Consider the following 18,483-nt stretch of genomic DNA (forward strand, 5'->3'; position numbering starts at 1 on the left):
AGGTGAGTGCCTGTGTACTACATCTTATCACAACTTGTGTTAGAAAGCCTGACCAGGGATATCTGAAGTTATCTTGGTCAAGCCCTAGAGCTCCAGGGTGCTCAGAAACAAGGGAATGATGCCTGAAAGTCTGGTCTGCCTCCTGAACTTGGGCATGGAGCACTATTGCCTAACAACAGCCTGCTGAAGGCTGATGCTGTGGAGATGCAACCTCAAAGGAGGATTCAGAGCTCTCAGGGTGTGAGCAATCCTCAGGAAAGGACCATCTTCCTCTGTCCCTCTTGATTTCAGACAGAGCTCTAGCAGGCACGCTGCACCTACTGCAGCTGGCACAAACCTGCACTTGGGTGTTCAAATTCAAGCCCATATGAAACAACTGCCTAAAATGTCTCCCTGAAAGTCTGGCTTTTTAGAGCTTTTTGTTTGTTTGTTTCTTCACTACAAAGTGTTTGAACTGAGTTGGTAACAACAGCCAGCTGTGGTCCAGTAGATGGGGCTGGAGAAAAGGCTGGATTTTGGGGAAGATCCACCTTTTTGCTGCTGGGCCAGCTGGCTCCTATCTGTACACTCCTATCTGGGTCTCCACAGTTCTGCCATTGCCTCCCTGCTCCATCACTGCTCCTCAGCAACGCCCTGCTGAGTACATCATTCCTTTCTGCTCAGTTCCTCAGCTGCCCTCGGTGGGACAAAACAGCTGTTTCACAAACACTCCTCAATTTCAGATCCCACAGGCTACTCCAGGAAAAACAGGCTTTCCCTTTCACTCAGAGGCAAGTGCCTGGGAACTGTCTGCCAACAAATCCACTAGAAGGGAGTGAAGACCCAGAGGGGGCAGAGATAGAAGTGCTAGAAAGAGATGTTGTTCCTTAGTTCTTTTGGAAAAGGTGCTTTTCACTGCATTCCCCTCTGGAAACCTTGGAGCTCCAGGAGGTTAACACAAACTTGCTGAAAGCTCATTTAAAAATTATACTTATAAAACTTTGCAATGCACTGACACATCCTGCTATTTACTGAAGCCAGTGTTGAATTCTGCTTGATTAAAACCAGAATCCCATTCCCATTCAAGGGCAAAAGCAATCCATATGGTGCTACTGCAGAGTCTGCTTAGTATTAGGCTCACATCACCCCTGTAGCAAAGAAATGATTTAACACCCTCCCAAGGAAACTGCTGCGCCACCATCCAGAGCTCAAGACTGCTACTCATCCACAGTGTTCTGCTGAGGCAGGGCTGGAGGACAGGGGTGTTGTGGGCTGTGCAAGGGGAGCACCCTTATCCCCTGCTCAGCTCACTCAGGAGCAGGGGGAGGATCCCAGCTGTGCTGTCAGCTCTCTCCACTGTTTTGCTGCTCTCTTGCTGCACCGATAAAGCCTCTGCCACTTGGACAAGTTGCTTAAGCCCAGGTTTTGCAAGGAGGTCCCACACCCTCAGCACCACCCGGCCCTTTGGAGTAGCTCAGCTTCCCTCTGTGGTCCATCTTCAGCACCCAGCTGAGCACCGAGCTCCTGGCAGAAGGTGCAGTGTGGGTACCGCAGCAGGAGGAGAGAGAGGTAACCTTGTCAGAGGCTGTCCTTGTGCACCTGTCCTCCAGCCCCCACGAGCACAGCCTGATCACCAGGGGCAGGGGACATGCAGAGCTCCCTGCCATGGCTGCACACACACGCCCGTGTCCGAGGGAGCACAGGGAACGAGGGGAGCAGGGTACAACAAGCAGCAGGAACTGACACAACAACCTGCACAGGCTGTGCAGGGGCTGCTGCCAACCCCGAGCACAGGCACAGAACTGCATCAAACAACAACAAAAATCAAACTGCCTGATCTTTCTTAAGAGGCTCCAGCACATCTCTCTGATCTGCTCCATCAGCTAATTACTCTCGCTCTTGTACAAAGTCCTTATCGATTAGTATCAGCAACACTTGCAGCTCTTGAAAGGGTTTTTTGTTTGGTTTTTATCAGCTAAGGAGAGCTTGTCTGCAAGTGATAAAACACAAGCCAGCCTCTCTTCTCCTGGTGGTGTCATTTATAACACTCAGAACCTTGCAGCTGTATGTGGAGCTCCTCAAACATGCTCTGTTTGAGGAGCTCCAAACTTGTACAGGCAAGAGGCAGGAGCAGAGAAGAGGTAGGTCCCCATTTCCCACATGGGAGCAAGCAGCTTGCTGGGAATCACGGTAGAGCATGCAGCAGCTCCACCACAGCTCTGCTGACCCACACCAACCTGAAGAACTCACTCCTGCCAAGAGCCAGACCAGATCAAACCATCGGCACCACTGACGCTTTAGTGCACCCACCCTGGACTTACCCTGTACTAGATACTCTTCAGAAGACACAAGCCTGTGTTGGCTCAGTTGTTAGTTTAATTTGCTTAAATTTCCTTTTAAGATAATGGAAATTTTACTCACATATTGATGACCAAGTAGATTAAGTCTTATGTCAGAAAAGCCAGCTTTGAAAAGCCAGACCCTTCGCTAAGGCTCCAGGCTCAGCATGCAGGGCCCTGGGTCACTGCAGTTCTCACTGCAGAGAGCTGCTGCTGGAAAGGTAATTTCCCAATGGCTTTAGCTGCATGTCATTACCCTCCCTTCAACCCCATAGCTCAGAGGAGATGAGCCTTCCTCTGCAGAGCAGAGACCAAAACTGTGAGAGGGTAATTGTGGACTTTTACAGAGAATGCAGGAAATAAGGTTTTTTCTTCTTCAGCCACACTGACAGAAACTGTTTTAGCTTCTCGTGACTCGAATACTGAGCTTGGAGCTCCACAGCAGCAGGGACAGTCACTGTGCTTCACCTGGACTGTACAAGTCAGCAGGGTTTTCCCCTGGGTCACACAGTGTTTTGCACTGAGCGTCTGCTCCTGGCCTGTGTCACAGCCAGGCTCCTGCTTAGACAGCTCTTTCATCTGCTTATTCTTATTCCTTACTCAGGCTCTTACTAAATGAAGATACTCGTGTCCCAGTCCTAAAATCAAGCTGGGAGACCTGCCTGGCATATCTCTCATGTCTTTTGATGAAGCATGATGACTGCACACCCATTTCTGCTGAGTACCTCTAGGAAAGCAAAGTTTGCTGTACTACAAGGGAGACTGAAGTTTAAATAAGCTCAGCCAAGCACTACTAGAGGGGAGTAACAAGTGGAAAGGGAGGCAATTGCACATATCCCTAATTCACAGAGATGCTTAAGCACATACTTTAGTTAATGACTCAAATAATCCAGCAAACTTTCTCATCCAAAGCACTCGAGCACACTCTGGAATTACCACTCCAGTGGTACTTACACACACAGAGGCCAGCCTGCCTCCCCAGTTCCTGAGGGGGTGTGCAGGGCCAGCAGTACCGGGGAAGCCTTGAAAGTGGGAGCAAAATCACTTTCCTTTGCAGGGCCCATTTCACCAGGAACCAAACAGAAGTTTGCATGTGCTTCAACAACTGCTGGCACAGCCCAGACCACAGAGCCCAGGTCTAAGACAGGTGCACTAAAACAGAGCACATGAATCAGTAATATCACCATGCCTGAACTCAAAATATATTCCCAGCACTGCAGGGGCCAGAGGAAGGGAGACTCAACCATGGGCAGATCTCCCTGACTCTCAGCCCTTGAACCTGTTTCTTCTCTGCTCAGTGAACAAGGCTGGGACTGTGTATCACAGTGCACTCCTGGCACTAAACACACTAAACCCAGAAACCCAGCCAAAAGCAGGTGACAGCACCATGCCATTGCCTGGATCAGGGAGCTCCTGGCTCTCTCCAGGGCACTGTCCCTGCCTCCCACCCTGCCTAAGCCAGGCTTCCCACCCAGCTCTCATCACCTGGACCACTTCCCTCCAAACTTCCCCCACAGCCAGCCCTCTTGCAGGAGGCCTCCACCCCAGGCAAACTCCAGGTGGACCAGTGAGTCCAGTCCCCCACAGACACACAGTGGTCACAGACCACGTGCCACCACCAGTGATTTAAGAGGTCAGCCCACATCTCCCACCACCTTGGCTCCTGCAGCCCCTTCCTGCTCACCACTAACACCTTTCAGGCTCCAACAGGAATCCAGCTTGCAACTTCTAATAAAATCCAACCAGCAATGATGCATTTGCTGCTGTGATGACTGCGAGCTTCAAGCAGCTGCATGGTTATCGAGCCTCCCAAATTACACAACAATTATGGATGCTTACATTAAAATTACCTTGCAATCTCTGGATTGCCTGGCAACACTTTTCCTTCAGCATTCACAAACGGTGCACTTTTCCTCTTAATTATATAATAATTGCAATGAATTTACCCAGCAGTTCAGAGAGAACACAGTTTTTAACTTTCATTTGCTAATAAAATAAGTGGTTACTCAATGGCCCAAAATAAAGCATCCTATTGTTCCTGTTGCTGGAAGTGCTTGGGCATCCTGTAATTTATAGCTGAATTTCACTCCCTCTGCTTAAGACTACCCACACTTCGCTAGGTTGTTGGTTTGTTTTCTTTTTCTATCTACTAAACTCAAAATTTCCTCTGAGCAGGAACTGTTCCTGCAGCAGCATCCAGCACAGCAGAGCTTGGATCTCCCAGCTGAGGCACACAGGTTCTGCTGCAGTCTGAATGCTAATGGGAATATAAAAAGCTGCATCTTCACCCTTCAAGTTCTACTCAAAGACAGTCTTGAGATTCCCATTCATATATTCACTTCTACCAACTTTCTGGGGTGACCTGACTAATTTTGACAGCACCTGGAAGCTTCTGGACTGTCAGACTTGCAAAGACTGATTTTATTCCCTGCTGGTTTTAGACAAAAAACGAGGTGGTGCTGCATTTCAATGTGGAGAGGGACTGAGACCCTGCAAACCATGTTCCTGTGCCTCAGCAAGGCTCATCATGCTCAGAGACTTGTTCTCTCTCAGTGGTTGAAGCCAGGTGAGTGATTCCTTCTGGTTTAAACTGGCTACCTCATTATTTTGTTTGCTATCCCTTGGTTATTGTGTTTTTAGAGAAAAAAGACTAATTTCCTGTCCAGCACTTCCCTGATACTTAGGATTTTACAAGCCTCTGCCATAGCACCCCTCCCCAAGATAATTTTCCAGTCTTAAGAGCTTTGGTCATATCTCTGTACATAAGATATTCCAGGACCATCCTGATCATCCCTCTTGGGCCTCAGTTCTAGGGAGCTGTTTCTAAGACAGGCTGAGCCAAGTTGCACATAATACTCAGGATACTCCTTGTCTGTACCTAAGAGCTCTTAGAGATCCAAATAACTGCATAAGAACATTTTCTACTTTCTTCTTTCTTTCATTCCAAATAACTCCCCAAATCTTGTTACCCTTGTTACATGTCACTAAGTAATGGGCTGGCATTTTCAAGAGAACTATCCAGAATAATGTCTGAGTGAGAAGAGATAGTTTAGAGCCCATCACATTGCACGTATTTTCAGTGTTGTTTCTTCCCCTCATGCATTACCCTGCAGTCAGCAACATGAATTTTTATCTGTCATTTTATCATGCCATCACTTGCTCTCATGGCATTTTCCTGCCAGTCTTCCCAGTCACTTCTAACAACGACTATCCTGAATAACTCAGTGCCATCATCAAACTCTCTTACTGTCCTCTACTCTTTTTCTGGTCATTTAGGAATACACTGAACAACCCAGCCCACATTATGGATTCCTGTTTAACTGTACTAGTGACTTTTCTCTGTTGTGAAAGCTGAATTCCAACTTTCCTGATTGTCTAGTTATTAATCCACAAGAGCCCATCCAACCCAAGAGACTTAGGAGCTGCTTTATGAGCTACTGTTAATAGATCTAATCAAAAGCTGTCTGGCAATTGAAACACAATGTAATAACAGGATCCCCTTATCTACATATTGCTGTCTCCTCTGGAAAACAATCCCACCTGCAAGGTGGGAATGGCTTCTGCAAAAGCTGTGCTGCCTCTTTCTCCCCGAATTCACCACAGGCAATTCTTGAGTGTATCAGTGTGCAGAGGAAGCAGTCAGTGGTGAGAGCACCAAACTCACAGAGGCTCTTTGCTCTATCCTCTTTTGTCCTGGAGGACACCAGGACCAAACAGGCACAGAGCCAAGCTCAGCTCACCAGCAGCTGAGGTACAGAAACAGTAACTGCTTTCAGTTAAGACCATTCCACCTGTCATCTTTAACTCAGGGACCCCTCTTTGCTCACTCCTGCCAGGTTCATGCCAGCAGGGACATGTCAATGACAATGGGGTCAGAAAAATCCCTGCTGTCATTCACAGACCTATTGTGACCTCCCCATACTCTGCAGAACAGGCACCCAGCAGTGAATCTGGCCTCAGCCACATGGGGACAAGGTGTCACCAAAAAAGGTGATGATACTCAAACAGGCTACAAAGAGGAACCCTGCTCTGGAGTCTGGGCAGAGCCTGGGAACACACTTGATCCACCACCTCGCTGGGAGGGCACAGCAGTGCTGGACTCTCATCACCCACAGCCCTGAGTGACAGGGAGCCACTCAGATGGATTCTGCAAAGGGAGTGGACAAGGACAGACACCCTCCCCGTGCTGCTCACCAGCTCTGCCATGGCCAGTGCTTGCCCTGCAAAGCTGGAGACAGGGATTTGTTCCTTGACTGACTCAGTCCATGAGACTGTAAACACCTACTTCCTGGCTCTGCTATTGCCTTCAAAGACAGTCTCCAAAAAGAAATGGAAGAAAAAAGAGAGGCGCTATTTCCCTAACGTCCTTTCTAAGGGTTCTGTGACACTTACTGGGTAAACCTGAGCTGAGTGGGGCCACCTCAACAGCAACCCCATCACAGGCAATCCAAGGGGACCTCTGGCTCGTCCAACACCCCCCCAGTGTCGAGATGCCCCTCCCCAGCTGTGCAGGGGCTGAGGCACAGCCTCTGCAAAGCACTGCCAGTGCTGGGGTACTCACAGTACTCGATGCCCAGCACGATGTCTCGGAAGTAGAGCCGAGCCTGCTCCTCGCTGAAGGGCTGCTCACTGGGCACCTCCATGACAGGCCTGTGGGGAAGAGGGACAGCAGCTCAGTGCTTTGCAGCATGGCAGCAGCACCCCTTGCTGCAGGAGTATGTTCTCCATCACCACGGCCCAGCACTGAGGGCCAGGCTCCTGAAAGGCTCTGGGTGCTGTGACACAGGATGGAGGCGTGTCCATCCTTTCTGGACGTGGTGATGCTTTGGTTACTGAGCCTGGCTAGTGATGGGTGGTATTGCATAGTCCCTGAGCCAGCACGAGCCACAGAGCCCTCATAATCATCAGGATTAACTGCTGATGTCTGCACAAAATAAGACAAACACTATTCATTGACAGTCCTAATGGGAGAAGAACAAAGCTGGACCTGGCCTTTGGTTTCCTGCTAAAGCTGCTGATGGCTGTGAGCACCAGCATTGCCATGAGATCCCAGGCAGCAGCGGGGCCAGTGCCTGTTGCTGTGCACTGGATGTCCTGCCTGCTGGGGCTCAGTCCTGGTGCAATATCATTGTGCAGCTGGTCTACACTGAGGCAGAGTCTAGACATGAACCACTAGCTCAAAGGTTAAATGGAAATATTTTCAGTGCATTGTGCTAAACTGCTTTGAAAGCCTATTTAGCTGCTCAGGGTTCAGCCACCACCAGAGCTCAGCCATTCAGCCCTGAACAGCCAAGGTTACCTGGTCAGCTTCTCCTTTCCTTTCCTTTGAATGCCACCACTGCTGAGGGATGCACAGTCTCCTCTAAAAGCCTCTCTTCTGCCTGTGCCTGCTGAAAGCTGAGGGCAAAGAGGCTGTAAGAGCTAGTCAGAATCTCCTGTTCCCCTGTGGATGAATGGCTGGGGCTAAGGACTTTGTTGCCCTGCGGGCTAATCCTGCCTGTGCTCGGCAGCTTGGCTTTGCATTTGGACATACGTCCACTGACTGGAGCTGGATTTGAGTGAGTGCTCCTGGGACATCATCCTGGCAAGCCAAACCCTGGCAGAGAACAGCCCATTGCCAAAAGCAGGCTCTGTGATTCTTCCCCTCAGCACCCAGCAGCAAATCCTTCCTGCAGTATTTCCCTCTTCTCCCTTGCTGCCCATCTGATTGATGACCTTCATCTCCCACTTGCATTTTCCTGCCACTGCCTTCCCTCCCTCTTTTATGCACATTTTTCTGTTGCTGAAACCAAGGGGAAAGTGTGAGTGCTGACAGAAATAATGTGAGGGCTGGCAGAGTCACTAATGGAGTCTAATTGCCTCCTGCCAGAGGCAGCCAGGCTGCACTTGGATGAGCCACAGGTTCCCTGGCCTCAGCTGTTTACAGGACCTCCCCCAGCTACAAGACAGGCATCAGCCTGATCACCAGGGAGACTGGGGAGCCTCTTGCCAGCAACCCACTGGAGCTGGCAGCTTGTTCATGGGGCCAGAGAGAAAAATAACCCTTTTGGGTATCTCCTCCATCCTGGACACAGCAATCATGACCTCACTGGGACTGCAGAGCTGCAGAATCAGTGCAGGTGTAGCAAAGGCCGGTGAGGAACGTCTCACCACCATATCCCTTCTTCTACTATGCAAGAGAAATGTGCCAACAGAACAGCCTCCCATGAGAGGTTACTGCTGACGGCAAAATAAGGCAGCAGGTGGCAAGTAAATCTTGAAGCAACCACACACCCCTTGTGTCAGAGGAAGCCACAATGTGGCTGGAACCCAGCAGAATATTCCTATTCAAACCTCTTCTTCCAGGCACCTGATAAGGAATTGTCATAAAATTTGTTTTCCAGATCAGAGTCTGGCACCAGGACGTGTTCTCCCAGCACATTTCTATTCATCACATCATTCCAGGCTGTAGCAGCGCGAAGGCAACTCCAGCTGGGTTTTGCCTCCCCTGCAGACAGGGTTTGCCCCTCTGGACGTACCAAACCTCCATTTCACACAGGAAGCTGATGATGAACACCAAAACTTTCAACAGAAGGGATCCCAGGAGGACTACTTACCCTTTCCTCATGAGGTCAAACACTGCAAGAAAAGGAAATAAACCATGAATGAATGAGAAGAGCAGCCCAGGCTTGTTTGTTATTCATCACCTACAAAAACACATCCATTCCCATACCTGCAAAATCAATTTATCTCCACTCATTTCTCTTCCCTCACCCATGACAAGGACACCAGAGGATGCAAAATGAAAATATTCATCTCTTCAGCACAGAGAAATATCCCCCCCCCGCCAGCTCCATACAGGGAGACAGCGGGTGCTAATTTATCAGCCATGGTGCTGCTGCTCTGGGTGTCAGCCTTCGTTGATTTGAGCCCTGTTGTACCTCCAAGGGAGGGTGTTTGGTGTGATATTTCTGCTAAATTGCTGATAGTGAAGGAGATGCTGTAAGAACATGCTGCTCCATTTCTGCTGTGTCAATCAGCAGCACAGCTACAGCTCTGTCAGAGCCAAACACTCCCTGGCGGGAGCAACTAAAGAGGATTTGCTGGTGTGAGTTGAGGTTTGCAGAGCACATGCGTTTGTGTGTCTGATTAGGGGGTTGGGGGAAAGCGTTCTTCTGCTCTGCCCTGTTCTGCAAACAGGAGAAGGATCTGCTTTTATGTAGAGTAGGACAGCTCTCTCCCCATGAATTATATGGGGATTTTTTGCACTTCTCAAAAAATCTGAGCAGATCCCCTCCCCAGAGCACCAGAGGAGTGGGACCCTCTGAAGGTACAAACACAACAGGGCAGCCTGAATTGGCTCGTCTTGCCCTCCAGGTGGAAGAAGCTGCAGCTCGTGGAAGCGTTTCCTTATCCAACCACCCTCTACCTCTGCAGGTTCCTCAAAGCTTGCTCACATCCCACCCCAGACCCTTTCCCAGTGACCACACAGCCAAGTGTTCACAGCAGTGCCTGATCCCAGCAGTCATGGGCAGAGAGCAAACTGCACTTCCTCTAGACCTGCTTTGCACTGGGGGGCATTTTGGGAAGGAGAAAGGTGCAGCTATCGTCAGCTGGGTCAGCAGCAGGAGGGAGCAAACCCACTTGCAGGAGGTTCAGTCCTGAGCAACACTGAGCATCCACAGCTTCTCCTTCTGCCAAGGGTACTGCAAAGGCAGGAGCTTGATGAGCCTGAACTACTCATGGGATCCCAGACAGAGGAAAGGGGTGATGGAATATGGACAACAGGGACATGGCCACTGCTCATCACTCAGGGACCAGCACAACCTCCATTGGGACCAGGAGATACCCCACCTGTCCTGCTGCTATTGCTGGGACAGTTCTCTTGCTCCACAGGTAGAGCTTGGTTTAGGTTTGGCAGGTTTTTTCCCTCTGCAGCTTTCTACTTCATCTCTCCCCTTTCCTCCATCTCCAGGAGTTCAGGTCTTCAAACAACAGCCTCAAGCACCCTCCCCACCACGAGTGCCATCACTTTGGGATGCTGCCAGATGCCACTGGAGCTTCAGCCCAGAGGGAAAAGTGCTCTTTCAAAGGCAAATTGCTTCATTTGCTAGGCAGAGTCCTCCTTCACGGCAGCTTCAAAAGTGTCCCATAATTATTTCATGAGGAGCAGCCTTTGAACCTGCTTCATCAGGAAACAGTTCAGGGAAGCACAGATGTAAAAGGGTCAGCCAGCCCCTCCTCTGGCCTATCTCAGAGGGCACCTCAGGGCCTCCCAGGCCTATCTCTCAATGTTTTACCCAAATGGGGGTTAGGTTGTGGCTGGCACTTTCAGGGTTTGGAGGAGAGGAAGACAAAATGAGTGGAATTCCCTCGCCCTCTACATAAACACCCAGTCAGGCATGGCTTCCCCACCAAAGGCAGGAGTGCTGCTCCCTTAGGAGGTGCTGAGGCTCAGCAGGGTGGTCAGTGGCTCTGCAGGGGCCACAGGGAACAGCCCCAGACAGGACTGGAGTGATTCTGGAGTCACTACTACTATCCACAGCCTACAGAAGTCTCATAGCAGGAGGACAAGGAAACCATCCTGCACCCTTCCCTTCCCTCCTGGCTCTGGGACCGGAATCAACTCCAGAGAGGGGAGGGCAGAGCAGCTGTCAGGTCTTTTTAGTGTCCCCATGGCAAAGAGATGTGCACAGCTGTACTGACACAAGGTTGCCTTACCCTACTGCACGGGGCCTTTCCATCCCAGCTGCATTTACAGGCGTTTTAACTTTGCAGAAAAAAATAAGTCTGCTGAAGTTGGCACAAGTTTCCTCCCGTATTGACCCCGAGTCCTGGTACGTGTCACTTGCATCACTAGGCCTAAGCCCAGATGGTTCTGTTAGCTTATGAGACTCACATACCCATGTACAAGTTGTCCTCTGCAGGATCATCAAGGACCTGAGAGATAACAGAGAAATAAGCGGGAAGAGGAAAAAAGTGAAAAACAGCAGGAAAAAAGATTTTTAAGCAAGTAACACTCCCAGTACACTGTGCTGAGCTGCAGAGCACTGAGAACAGCTTAGGCTAATATTTAGAGAGTCCTGCAGAGAGTAGGGTTTTGAAGGACACAGATTTCCCTGTCTTCAGAAAAATCTGGGCTTCTGCCTGTATTTGGAGAAACAGCCTACCAATAAAGGCACTGCTTGTCCTAACCTGACCTCAGTCAATAATGAGAATGGCACCAAAGCCTTGCGCTTGTGCACCTTCCCAGGCTTGTCTGCCCACAAGTTTCAATGATCAAAGCTCACTGCTATTTCTACCAGCAAAGTGAGCTGCCTTCTCCTGGGCACCAGCCCAGAGCCCAGGTTGAGTGTGCAGTTTGTCCTACACAATCAGTATGACTTTGCTTGGAATCACCAGCCTAAACTTCTCAGCATCTATTTTAAACCAATTCTGGCTGAAGTAGGAGCAGCTGAAGAAAAATCCTCTTTTTGCAATACAAACCAGACTTGTTTCAGCATAGCTTAGGGTGGAGAAGCAGCTCACCTCTATCAGCTTAACGATATTGATGTGGTCCAGCTTCTTTAGGATGGCTATTTCCTGATAGACTCTGTCCAGGGGTGCCATGGGTTTGGGCTGCTCTCCGGAGGATGCTTTTGACCCTCTGGGAGGAGGCCGACCTGCAAGTGTGAGAGGACAGTGAGGAATTCCTGCACACAGGATGAGCAGCCACTGGCCCCTCTGCAGATACCTCCAGCTGTTCTGGAAGATCTCATCACCTTGTTCTCATCCCAAAGCATTGCAGTCTCCCACATGGAACTGAGATCTCCAAGTCCCATTCAGACCAGCTGCTCCCAGCTGCCCAGATGGGTCTGGGGCATCCCACGGCACAGCCTGCACCCAGGTGCTATCCCAGGGGTAGAAGAGACTCTGAAAGGAGGGGGACTACCTTGCTTAACTTCCAGTGCTTAATTAGGCTTCATAAATGGTGAACATGGAAGAGTCACCACTTCAAAGAGATTCACAAAAATCAGAGCCAGGAATCTCATTACTGAGTGTGTTGAATTTCCCTGTGGCTGTATCTGCCCCCTCACCACCCACTGCATTTTAACCAGCTCCCAACTACATGGGCAGCTTTCATAGGAGGCCAAGTTCTGCAGTCCTTGCAGACAATGTTTCTACAGAGAGATTGGGCTGAGGGAGGACAACAGGCAGACCTCTAAATGTGAGATACCCACGTGGAAATCCATACTGCTTCAAGAGCTTCTTTTTGGAGAGGACTTTCATAGCCTGGAGGAAGAAGAAAAAGCAGTGTTAAAACTGAACATAAGCCAGAGAGCTGATTGCTGTGACCTGGGAGTATGCTGGGCACCAGGGACTGGCTCAGGGCTGCTCCTCAGCCCAGAGAAGGCTCCTGGTTAGTGGTGGCCGCAACAGACAGACCCTGACCCAGGCTTTCCTAAAAGCACTGCTAACCATCTGTTCTGTTCATTTTTCACCATGAAAGGTTTTGATTTATTTTCAAATGGACAAAGAAAAAGGAGCCCAATTTCTGCACTTGGGGCAGAAGCTTGAGGGAAGAGGTGGGTGCCTCTGGCTGACCCATTGTTTTGGATGATGTTATGGCCATGCTTCAGGTCAGAGCCACTTCAAGGCTGCTTCATCTTATGTTTTGTCTTGTCAGGGAGTATAAGTAGGAAACTGAACCCAGGCAGCTGAGGCATGGGAAAGGGGCAGGGTAATTCTTCCTGCCATGCAGCTGGCATTAGCATAGTGGCAAAAGGCAGTCTGAATTTAATAAACAGTCTTTGTGCTTCCATCTGCTCTGTGCATTAATAACCTTTTGGAGGGCTACTCAAAGCCCCTGAGTGGCCCAGCAGATGAATACTTAATGAGAAACCAGCTCATGGCACAATTTGCTTAGGAAAAAAGTCTGTGCTTCCAGAAGCTGGGACGGTCACTCGCTCCTTCCCCTAGCCTAAGCAGTTACTCCTATTAATAAAGCATCCAATATGTAATTCACACTGGAGTGATCCCTACAAAATCCAACTAACCAAGGAGTCCTGCAGGACACAGTCAAACGTCCAGGAATTCTGCATTAATACCACAGAGGCAGGGTCTCTGCCCACTACCTCTTTTCAGCACACATACCAGGAACAGGTCACCAAACCCATTTCAGTGAGCTCCTTCCCAAGTGCTTTTCCTGGCAATGATGGCACCACACGTCCAAGCATCCCCACCTCCCATTAGTGCTCCCACTGCAGACAGGTTCATGGCTCGCTGAAAGGATTGTTATTTTTGGTACTGATCCAGTGAAATCCTCTGGATTTGCACCCGTGTAATTGACAAGAGACACTGTGCAGTGTCTCAATCCTGCCTGACAGCTCCAAACCAACTGTTGGAAATTATGGTGTTGAGAGACAGACTCAGAAGTGCTTATCTCTGACTTAGCACAGCTCTGTGTCCAATACAAGCAGCCAAGTGACTCATGGTCTGCTGAAAGAGGATCCAAGATGTGCACAGCCACCTCCAAATACGGCCAGGACCAAGCCTGGAGGACTTCCTACGCTCCCCACTTTTATCTCTGCATAATGAAAATTTATGAGAAAAATCAAAGGAATCAGTACATCCATTTCTCTTTCAACCATTGCCAACCCAGGAGGAGAAGGCTTCTCTTGCTCCAATCCCATCTTGAGTCCTCGCTGCCTTCTGGCAAGGAGCTTTAGAAAAAGGAAAAAACAGAAGATGCAATTTGCTGCTGAAAGCTCAGCTCAATTTGCTGCTTGAGGGCCTCAGCCTAAGAAACCGAACCATCACCACCAGCCATGCTCACATCAGGACAGTCCTCCCCAGGAGAAGCTGGAGGGAGCAGGAAGGCACAGAGAGGAGCAATAGCTAAGACAAGACTTGCTCTCTGGGACAGAAATGGGGGGAACAGGAGCTACTGCTGTCACCCAAACTCCTTGAAGGACACTTGAGGGGCAATGGGGGGCTACTGCATCGTAGGTGAGTTGATTGCAAACCACCACTACTGCTGGGAAAGAAGCACCAGGATATGCTTATACCAGTTTTGAAGCACCAGTATCTGCTACTGCACAAGCAGAGCTGGGTCAAAAGAGAGGACCTGTCCCACTGCACTGGCAAACTCAATCAGGGACAAAAAGCAACAGGCCAGAACCACTTAATTATCACAAGGGCAGAGAGGAGGGCACGTGGCTGTGAAGCCTCACTTTAATTACAGTGAGCTGGTAGGACCAGGCTTCCTCCTGAATTGTGGCTGCTGTAGTGGGAGCATCTCAGGGATGCTTCAGAAAACCGCTCCTTCCGGGCTCACATGCATGACAGAGCCAGAGACATTTGTACTCACAGGCAGAGCTAATTACCCAGATAATGCCCTTCTGATAAAGAACCAGCTCAGAGCCAAGCTGAGGGATTTTCCCTTTGCACAGGCGAGTGTTGCTTCAATCTTCTCAGGAAAAGGGAGCCTGGAGATTTCCTCCACACATCCTCCTCCAGATGTGGACGTGGGTCTTGACATTTCCCTTTGAGAAGCAGCAGGAACTGTGTGCTTTTCTCTGATGTATGTTTATTATCTAAGTTTACTGCTCTCTTCCTATCAGCCTTACAGCTGGAAACCACAGGGAAGCTGCGTGAGGGAAAGGAGATCCCAAGCTTATGGAGAGGAGGAATGCCTGTGACACAGCAGCTTTCACAACAGCGAGACCACAAGCTGCGGGTAATGACAAAGGCAAAATGGCCATTTGTTTTGGGAGGGAAGGGTGACAAAATGATTGAGCCAAGGGAACCTATCACCTGTCCTTGGTGATGCTCTCACAGCGCTTAGAATGTCATTTTATATGCTAAGGGAGAGACTTGTAGTGCAAGGGCAGAAGCCTGTGCACAGTCCCTACCTGCAGCTCCCAGGAGAGTGGGATGCTGCTCAGACGTCCCTACTAACCACCTAAATCCTCTACCAGTGCATGAGGGCACACTGTGGGAATGCTGAACAGACCAGAGAGTGTTTCCAGCCCTTCTTCACCTGTCCTGCCTAACAACAACATCCCTCAGACAAAGCAGCTGAGAGGGAAGCTCTGCTCGGAGAGAGGAGTGTTATGAACAGAAAGAAAATCCTAAACCAGGCAGGATTAGCTGCCACAGCCTTAAAATCCTGCTCCTGCATTTGTAACCTTTAGTCCCATCAGCAGAATTGCATCACCAGGCTGTGCCCCATCCATGCCATGCCACCAGAGCAGGGATGCTGTCCTGGAGCACGCCTGTCCCCAGCTGCCTCCCAAGGATCCTGTTGTTATCCCGGGTGACCCAGCCCCTCACAAGCCCTCAGCACGGGGTGTTAGAGCAAGCCAGAGAGCACTTCCCTGCTCCTCACTGCTCTGGAGTGCAGCTGGCAGTGGTTCAGCAGCTGTTATATGAGCAAGAGGATGGGAAACACAGGAGCTGTGCCTTCCCTTTCCACCTGGATGGCAACCAAGGTGAATTCTCCAGGGGCTGGGAAGTTCAAGGCTCGTTGCTGGCCACCGTCTCAGCAGCAGCCCTTTGTTCAGCCACTGCTTCTATAAACTTGGAAGGAATTTCTCCCCATCACTGAGACTGGGTAGGAAACAGCCCTCCTTGCAAAGATTGTTAGGTACAAACAGAGGCAGAGACCACAATCACACAAATCTTGTTTCTTAGGAAACAAGATTAAAAAAGAAGGATGAAAAAAAGAAAAATCCACTGACAACCTAAACGCTATTGCCTTATTCCAGCAGTAGCATAAAAAATGCCCATCATAACCACTTTTCTTTGCAAGATGATTTAGAAATTGAAAATAGGAGGAAGACATGACCTGAGGCATCAAAGAATCAAATTCCATCAGCACAATGATTCCAATCTAGATCTCTGCCAGGACACATTTGCCTTTGCTTTTTATTTGCTGCTTTTTCACAGAACTTGGCCTTTGTTTTTTCCCCTAGTCATCGTCAAAGCATCTCCTTCAAACTGAGACACTGAAACCTTTCCAGTGTAAAGGGTTCCTTTGGCAGAGCTCCACAGAAGCTGCTGTAACAGCTTTGTGTGCCCCAGGAGCAGCAGGGTCCTCTGCTCTGGCAGCCAGCTCTGCTTTCCAGCAGGGTCTCGTCCTTGGAGGGAGCATGTGGTCACATACCTGGTGCAGAAATTCCAGTTTCCGTGGTCTAACACATTCCCTGCATCCACTGATGTGAGCCAGGACACTTTTACAGCCCTCCCAGGCACTGTGGGTGCTCACAGCAACCAAGGGCAAAGCTCTTAGAAGCACTCCCTCGTCTTTAATGGAAGGTAAAAAACCCACAAAGTAAATACAATCCATCTACATTTTTTCCCAAATGTGGTGATTGAATTTTTTTCTTGAGAGTTTTTCCTAATTCTAGGCCAGATCTGAAACTCATTAAAGCAGAAGCAATCTTTCCTCTTGCTTCAACAGGAGCTATACTCAGTCCTTGGTCCCTATAAACTGCCTTTTTGAAGGGAGCTAGCAAAGGGTCCCACACCTCAGCAAGAATCAGTAGCCACACTCTGAATTAGGCCCCAAAATATTTTTTTTTCCTTATTTCCTTACAATTTTGGTCCTTGTTATTGCAGCACACTAGCTTAAAGACAATAACAAGGGCAGCAACACCCTGGCCTCATGCTAAACCACTGCAAATGTAAATCAGTTGCAGAAACAGCGTGTCATAGAATGCTTTGGGTTGGAAGGGACCTTAAAGATCATCAGTTCCAACTCCCTGCCATGGGCAAGGACACCTTCCACTAGACCAGAGTGCTCCAAGCCCTGTCCACCCTGGCCTTGCTCACTAAAGGCCAACCAAGGGCTGATTTTCTCCAATTAAATTCTTACTGCTTTTCACCACGGAGTCAAAAAACACCCTCCATAGCTCAATCTGGGGGAAAACAAACACACAGAAAAGGCTCTTCCCCACTGTTAGAATCACAATTGCTTCTATTAACTGCTGGTAAGAGGCATTAGGTACCCTCGGGGGTTGGGGTGCACTGCTGAGGAACAGCCCGGGATGGGAAGGATAAGCAGGGCAGGATGGAAGTCGTCTCAGCTCTGGGAGAGCTCGAGGGTCAGGTACAGCAGGCAGGTGGGGAGCTAAGCCACCATTAGCCAGTTATGCAATTGGCACTGTTTCTCTGAAGCTTTGAAAAGTCTGCCAGCTCCTGAGCTGGTTTAATGCCTTGGAAAAGCAGAGGTGTCTCCATCACGGCTTGCCCTCCCGGAAAACACAAGTGCGGGCAGTGGGGAGGATGAGGGGTGCCAGGCATGGGACTGAAGCTGGAGAAGGGGACATCTCCCACTGCCCCAGCCACGAGGGGAACAAGGACATGGGACAGAGTTCAGAGGTCACTGCCTTTCCCAGCAGTGCAGCCGCCTGCCCCCTCCTCTCCTGCACAGACACCACCACGACCACGCACAGCAGGCACTGCCCTGGGCCCATCTCTCCATACACCTCCCAGGACCACCTCCACAGCCCCAGGATCCCAGCTGGGATCCAGCTCAGCCCCAAAAGGAGGATGGGGTGAAGCAAAGAGCACATCCCTGCAGTGCTGGCACTAAAAGGGTCTGCATGCCCTGCCTGGCTTCAGGTGAGGCTCAAACAGCCCCCAGGCACAGAGCCCCTCCCAGGCTGCAGCACCTTTAAAGAGTTTGCTTAGATTAGAAACCAAGATTAAATGGGGATTAACTAACACACACCAGGCTAACCTGCACACAGGCTTTCACTTTTGGTTTTTATTTGACCAGCTAAATCTACATCCATGGAGCTCATCTGTATCCAAAACAGGGACAGGAACGCAGCAGGCAATGCTATCCTAAGCCCAGCTCTCCCCTGCCGAGCTGTGACCGCTGCCCTGCCCACGGGGGCAGCTCAAATGAACAAAAGGGCAGTGCCAAAATGTAAGGATTACAATTTTCAAAGGAAAAATATTTTCAGCTGGAAACAAACATGATTTACAGATGTGATGCATTCCCACTCCGTGCTACTGGCCCTGGCATGCCTGTGCTGGTGGGACAGATGGATCAGGGAAGCCAGGGCTGGCACCATCACTCTGCAGAACAAACCATCCTGCTGCAGGGCATGGCAGGGAGGATTTGGAGGGCAGCAGAGAAAGGGAGCCATTGGAAACAGCTCCGGTGTGGCCGTGAGTCAGCTTGGAAAGGACGGGA

General features: G+C 49.8%; 1 protein-coding gene across 4 annotated transcripts in view; it reads right to left on the minus strand.

The window, feature by feature from the left end:
* CAMKK1 (calcium/calmodulin dependent protein kinase kinase 1) overlaps nucleotides 1-18,483 on the minus strand; it is an 85,471-nt gene that overhangs the window by 24,992 nt on the left and 41,996 nt on the right. For all 4 annotated transcript variants that reach the window (XM_048324323.1, XM_048324322.1, XM_048324324.1 and 1 more), the window contains exons 5-9: nucleotides 12,518-12,569; nucleotides 11,826-11,959; nucleotides 11,201-11,237; nucleotides 8,915-8,936; nucleotides 6,880-6,968 (exon numbers count right to left, since the gene is read on the minus strand). In XM_048324323.1, the coding sequence (XP_048180280.1) occupies nucleotides 6,880-6,968; nucleotides 8,915-8,936; nucleotides 11,201-11,237; nucleotides 11,826-11,959; nucleotides 12,518-12,569 (334 nt within the window). The remainder of the gene's footprint in view (nucleotides 1-6,879; nucleotides 6,969-8,914; nucleotides 8,937-11,200; nucleotides 11,238-11,825; nucleotides 11,960-12,517; nucleotides 12,570-18,483) is intronic.

This window comes from Corvus hawaiiensis, chromosome 20 (assembly GCF_020740725.1).
Source record: "Corvus hawaiiensis isolate bCorHaw1 chromosome 20, bCorHaw1.pri.cur, whole genome shotgun sequence".
Taxonomy (NCBI): domain Eukaryota; kingdom Metazoa; phylum Chordata; class Aves; order Passeriformes; family Corvidae; genus Corvus; species Corvus hawaiiensis.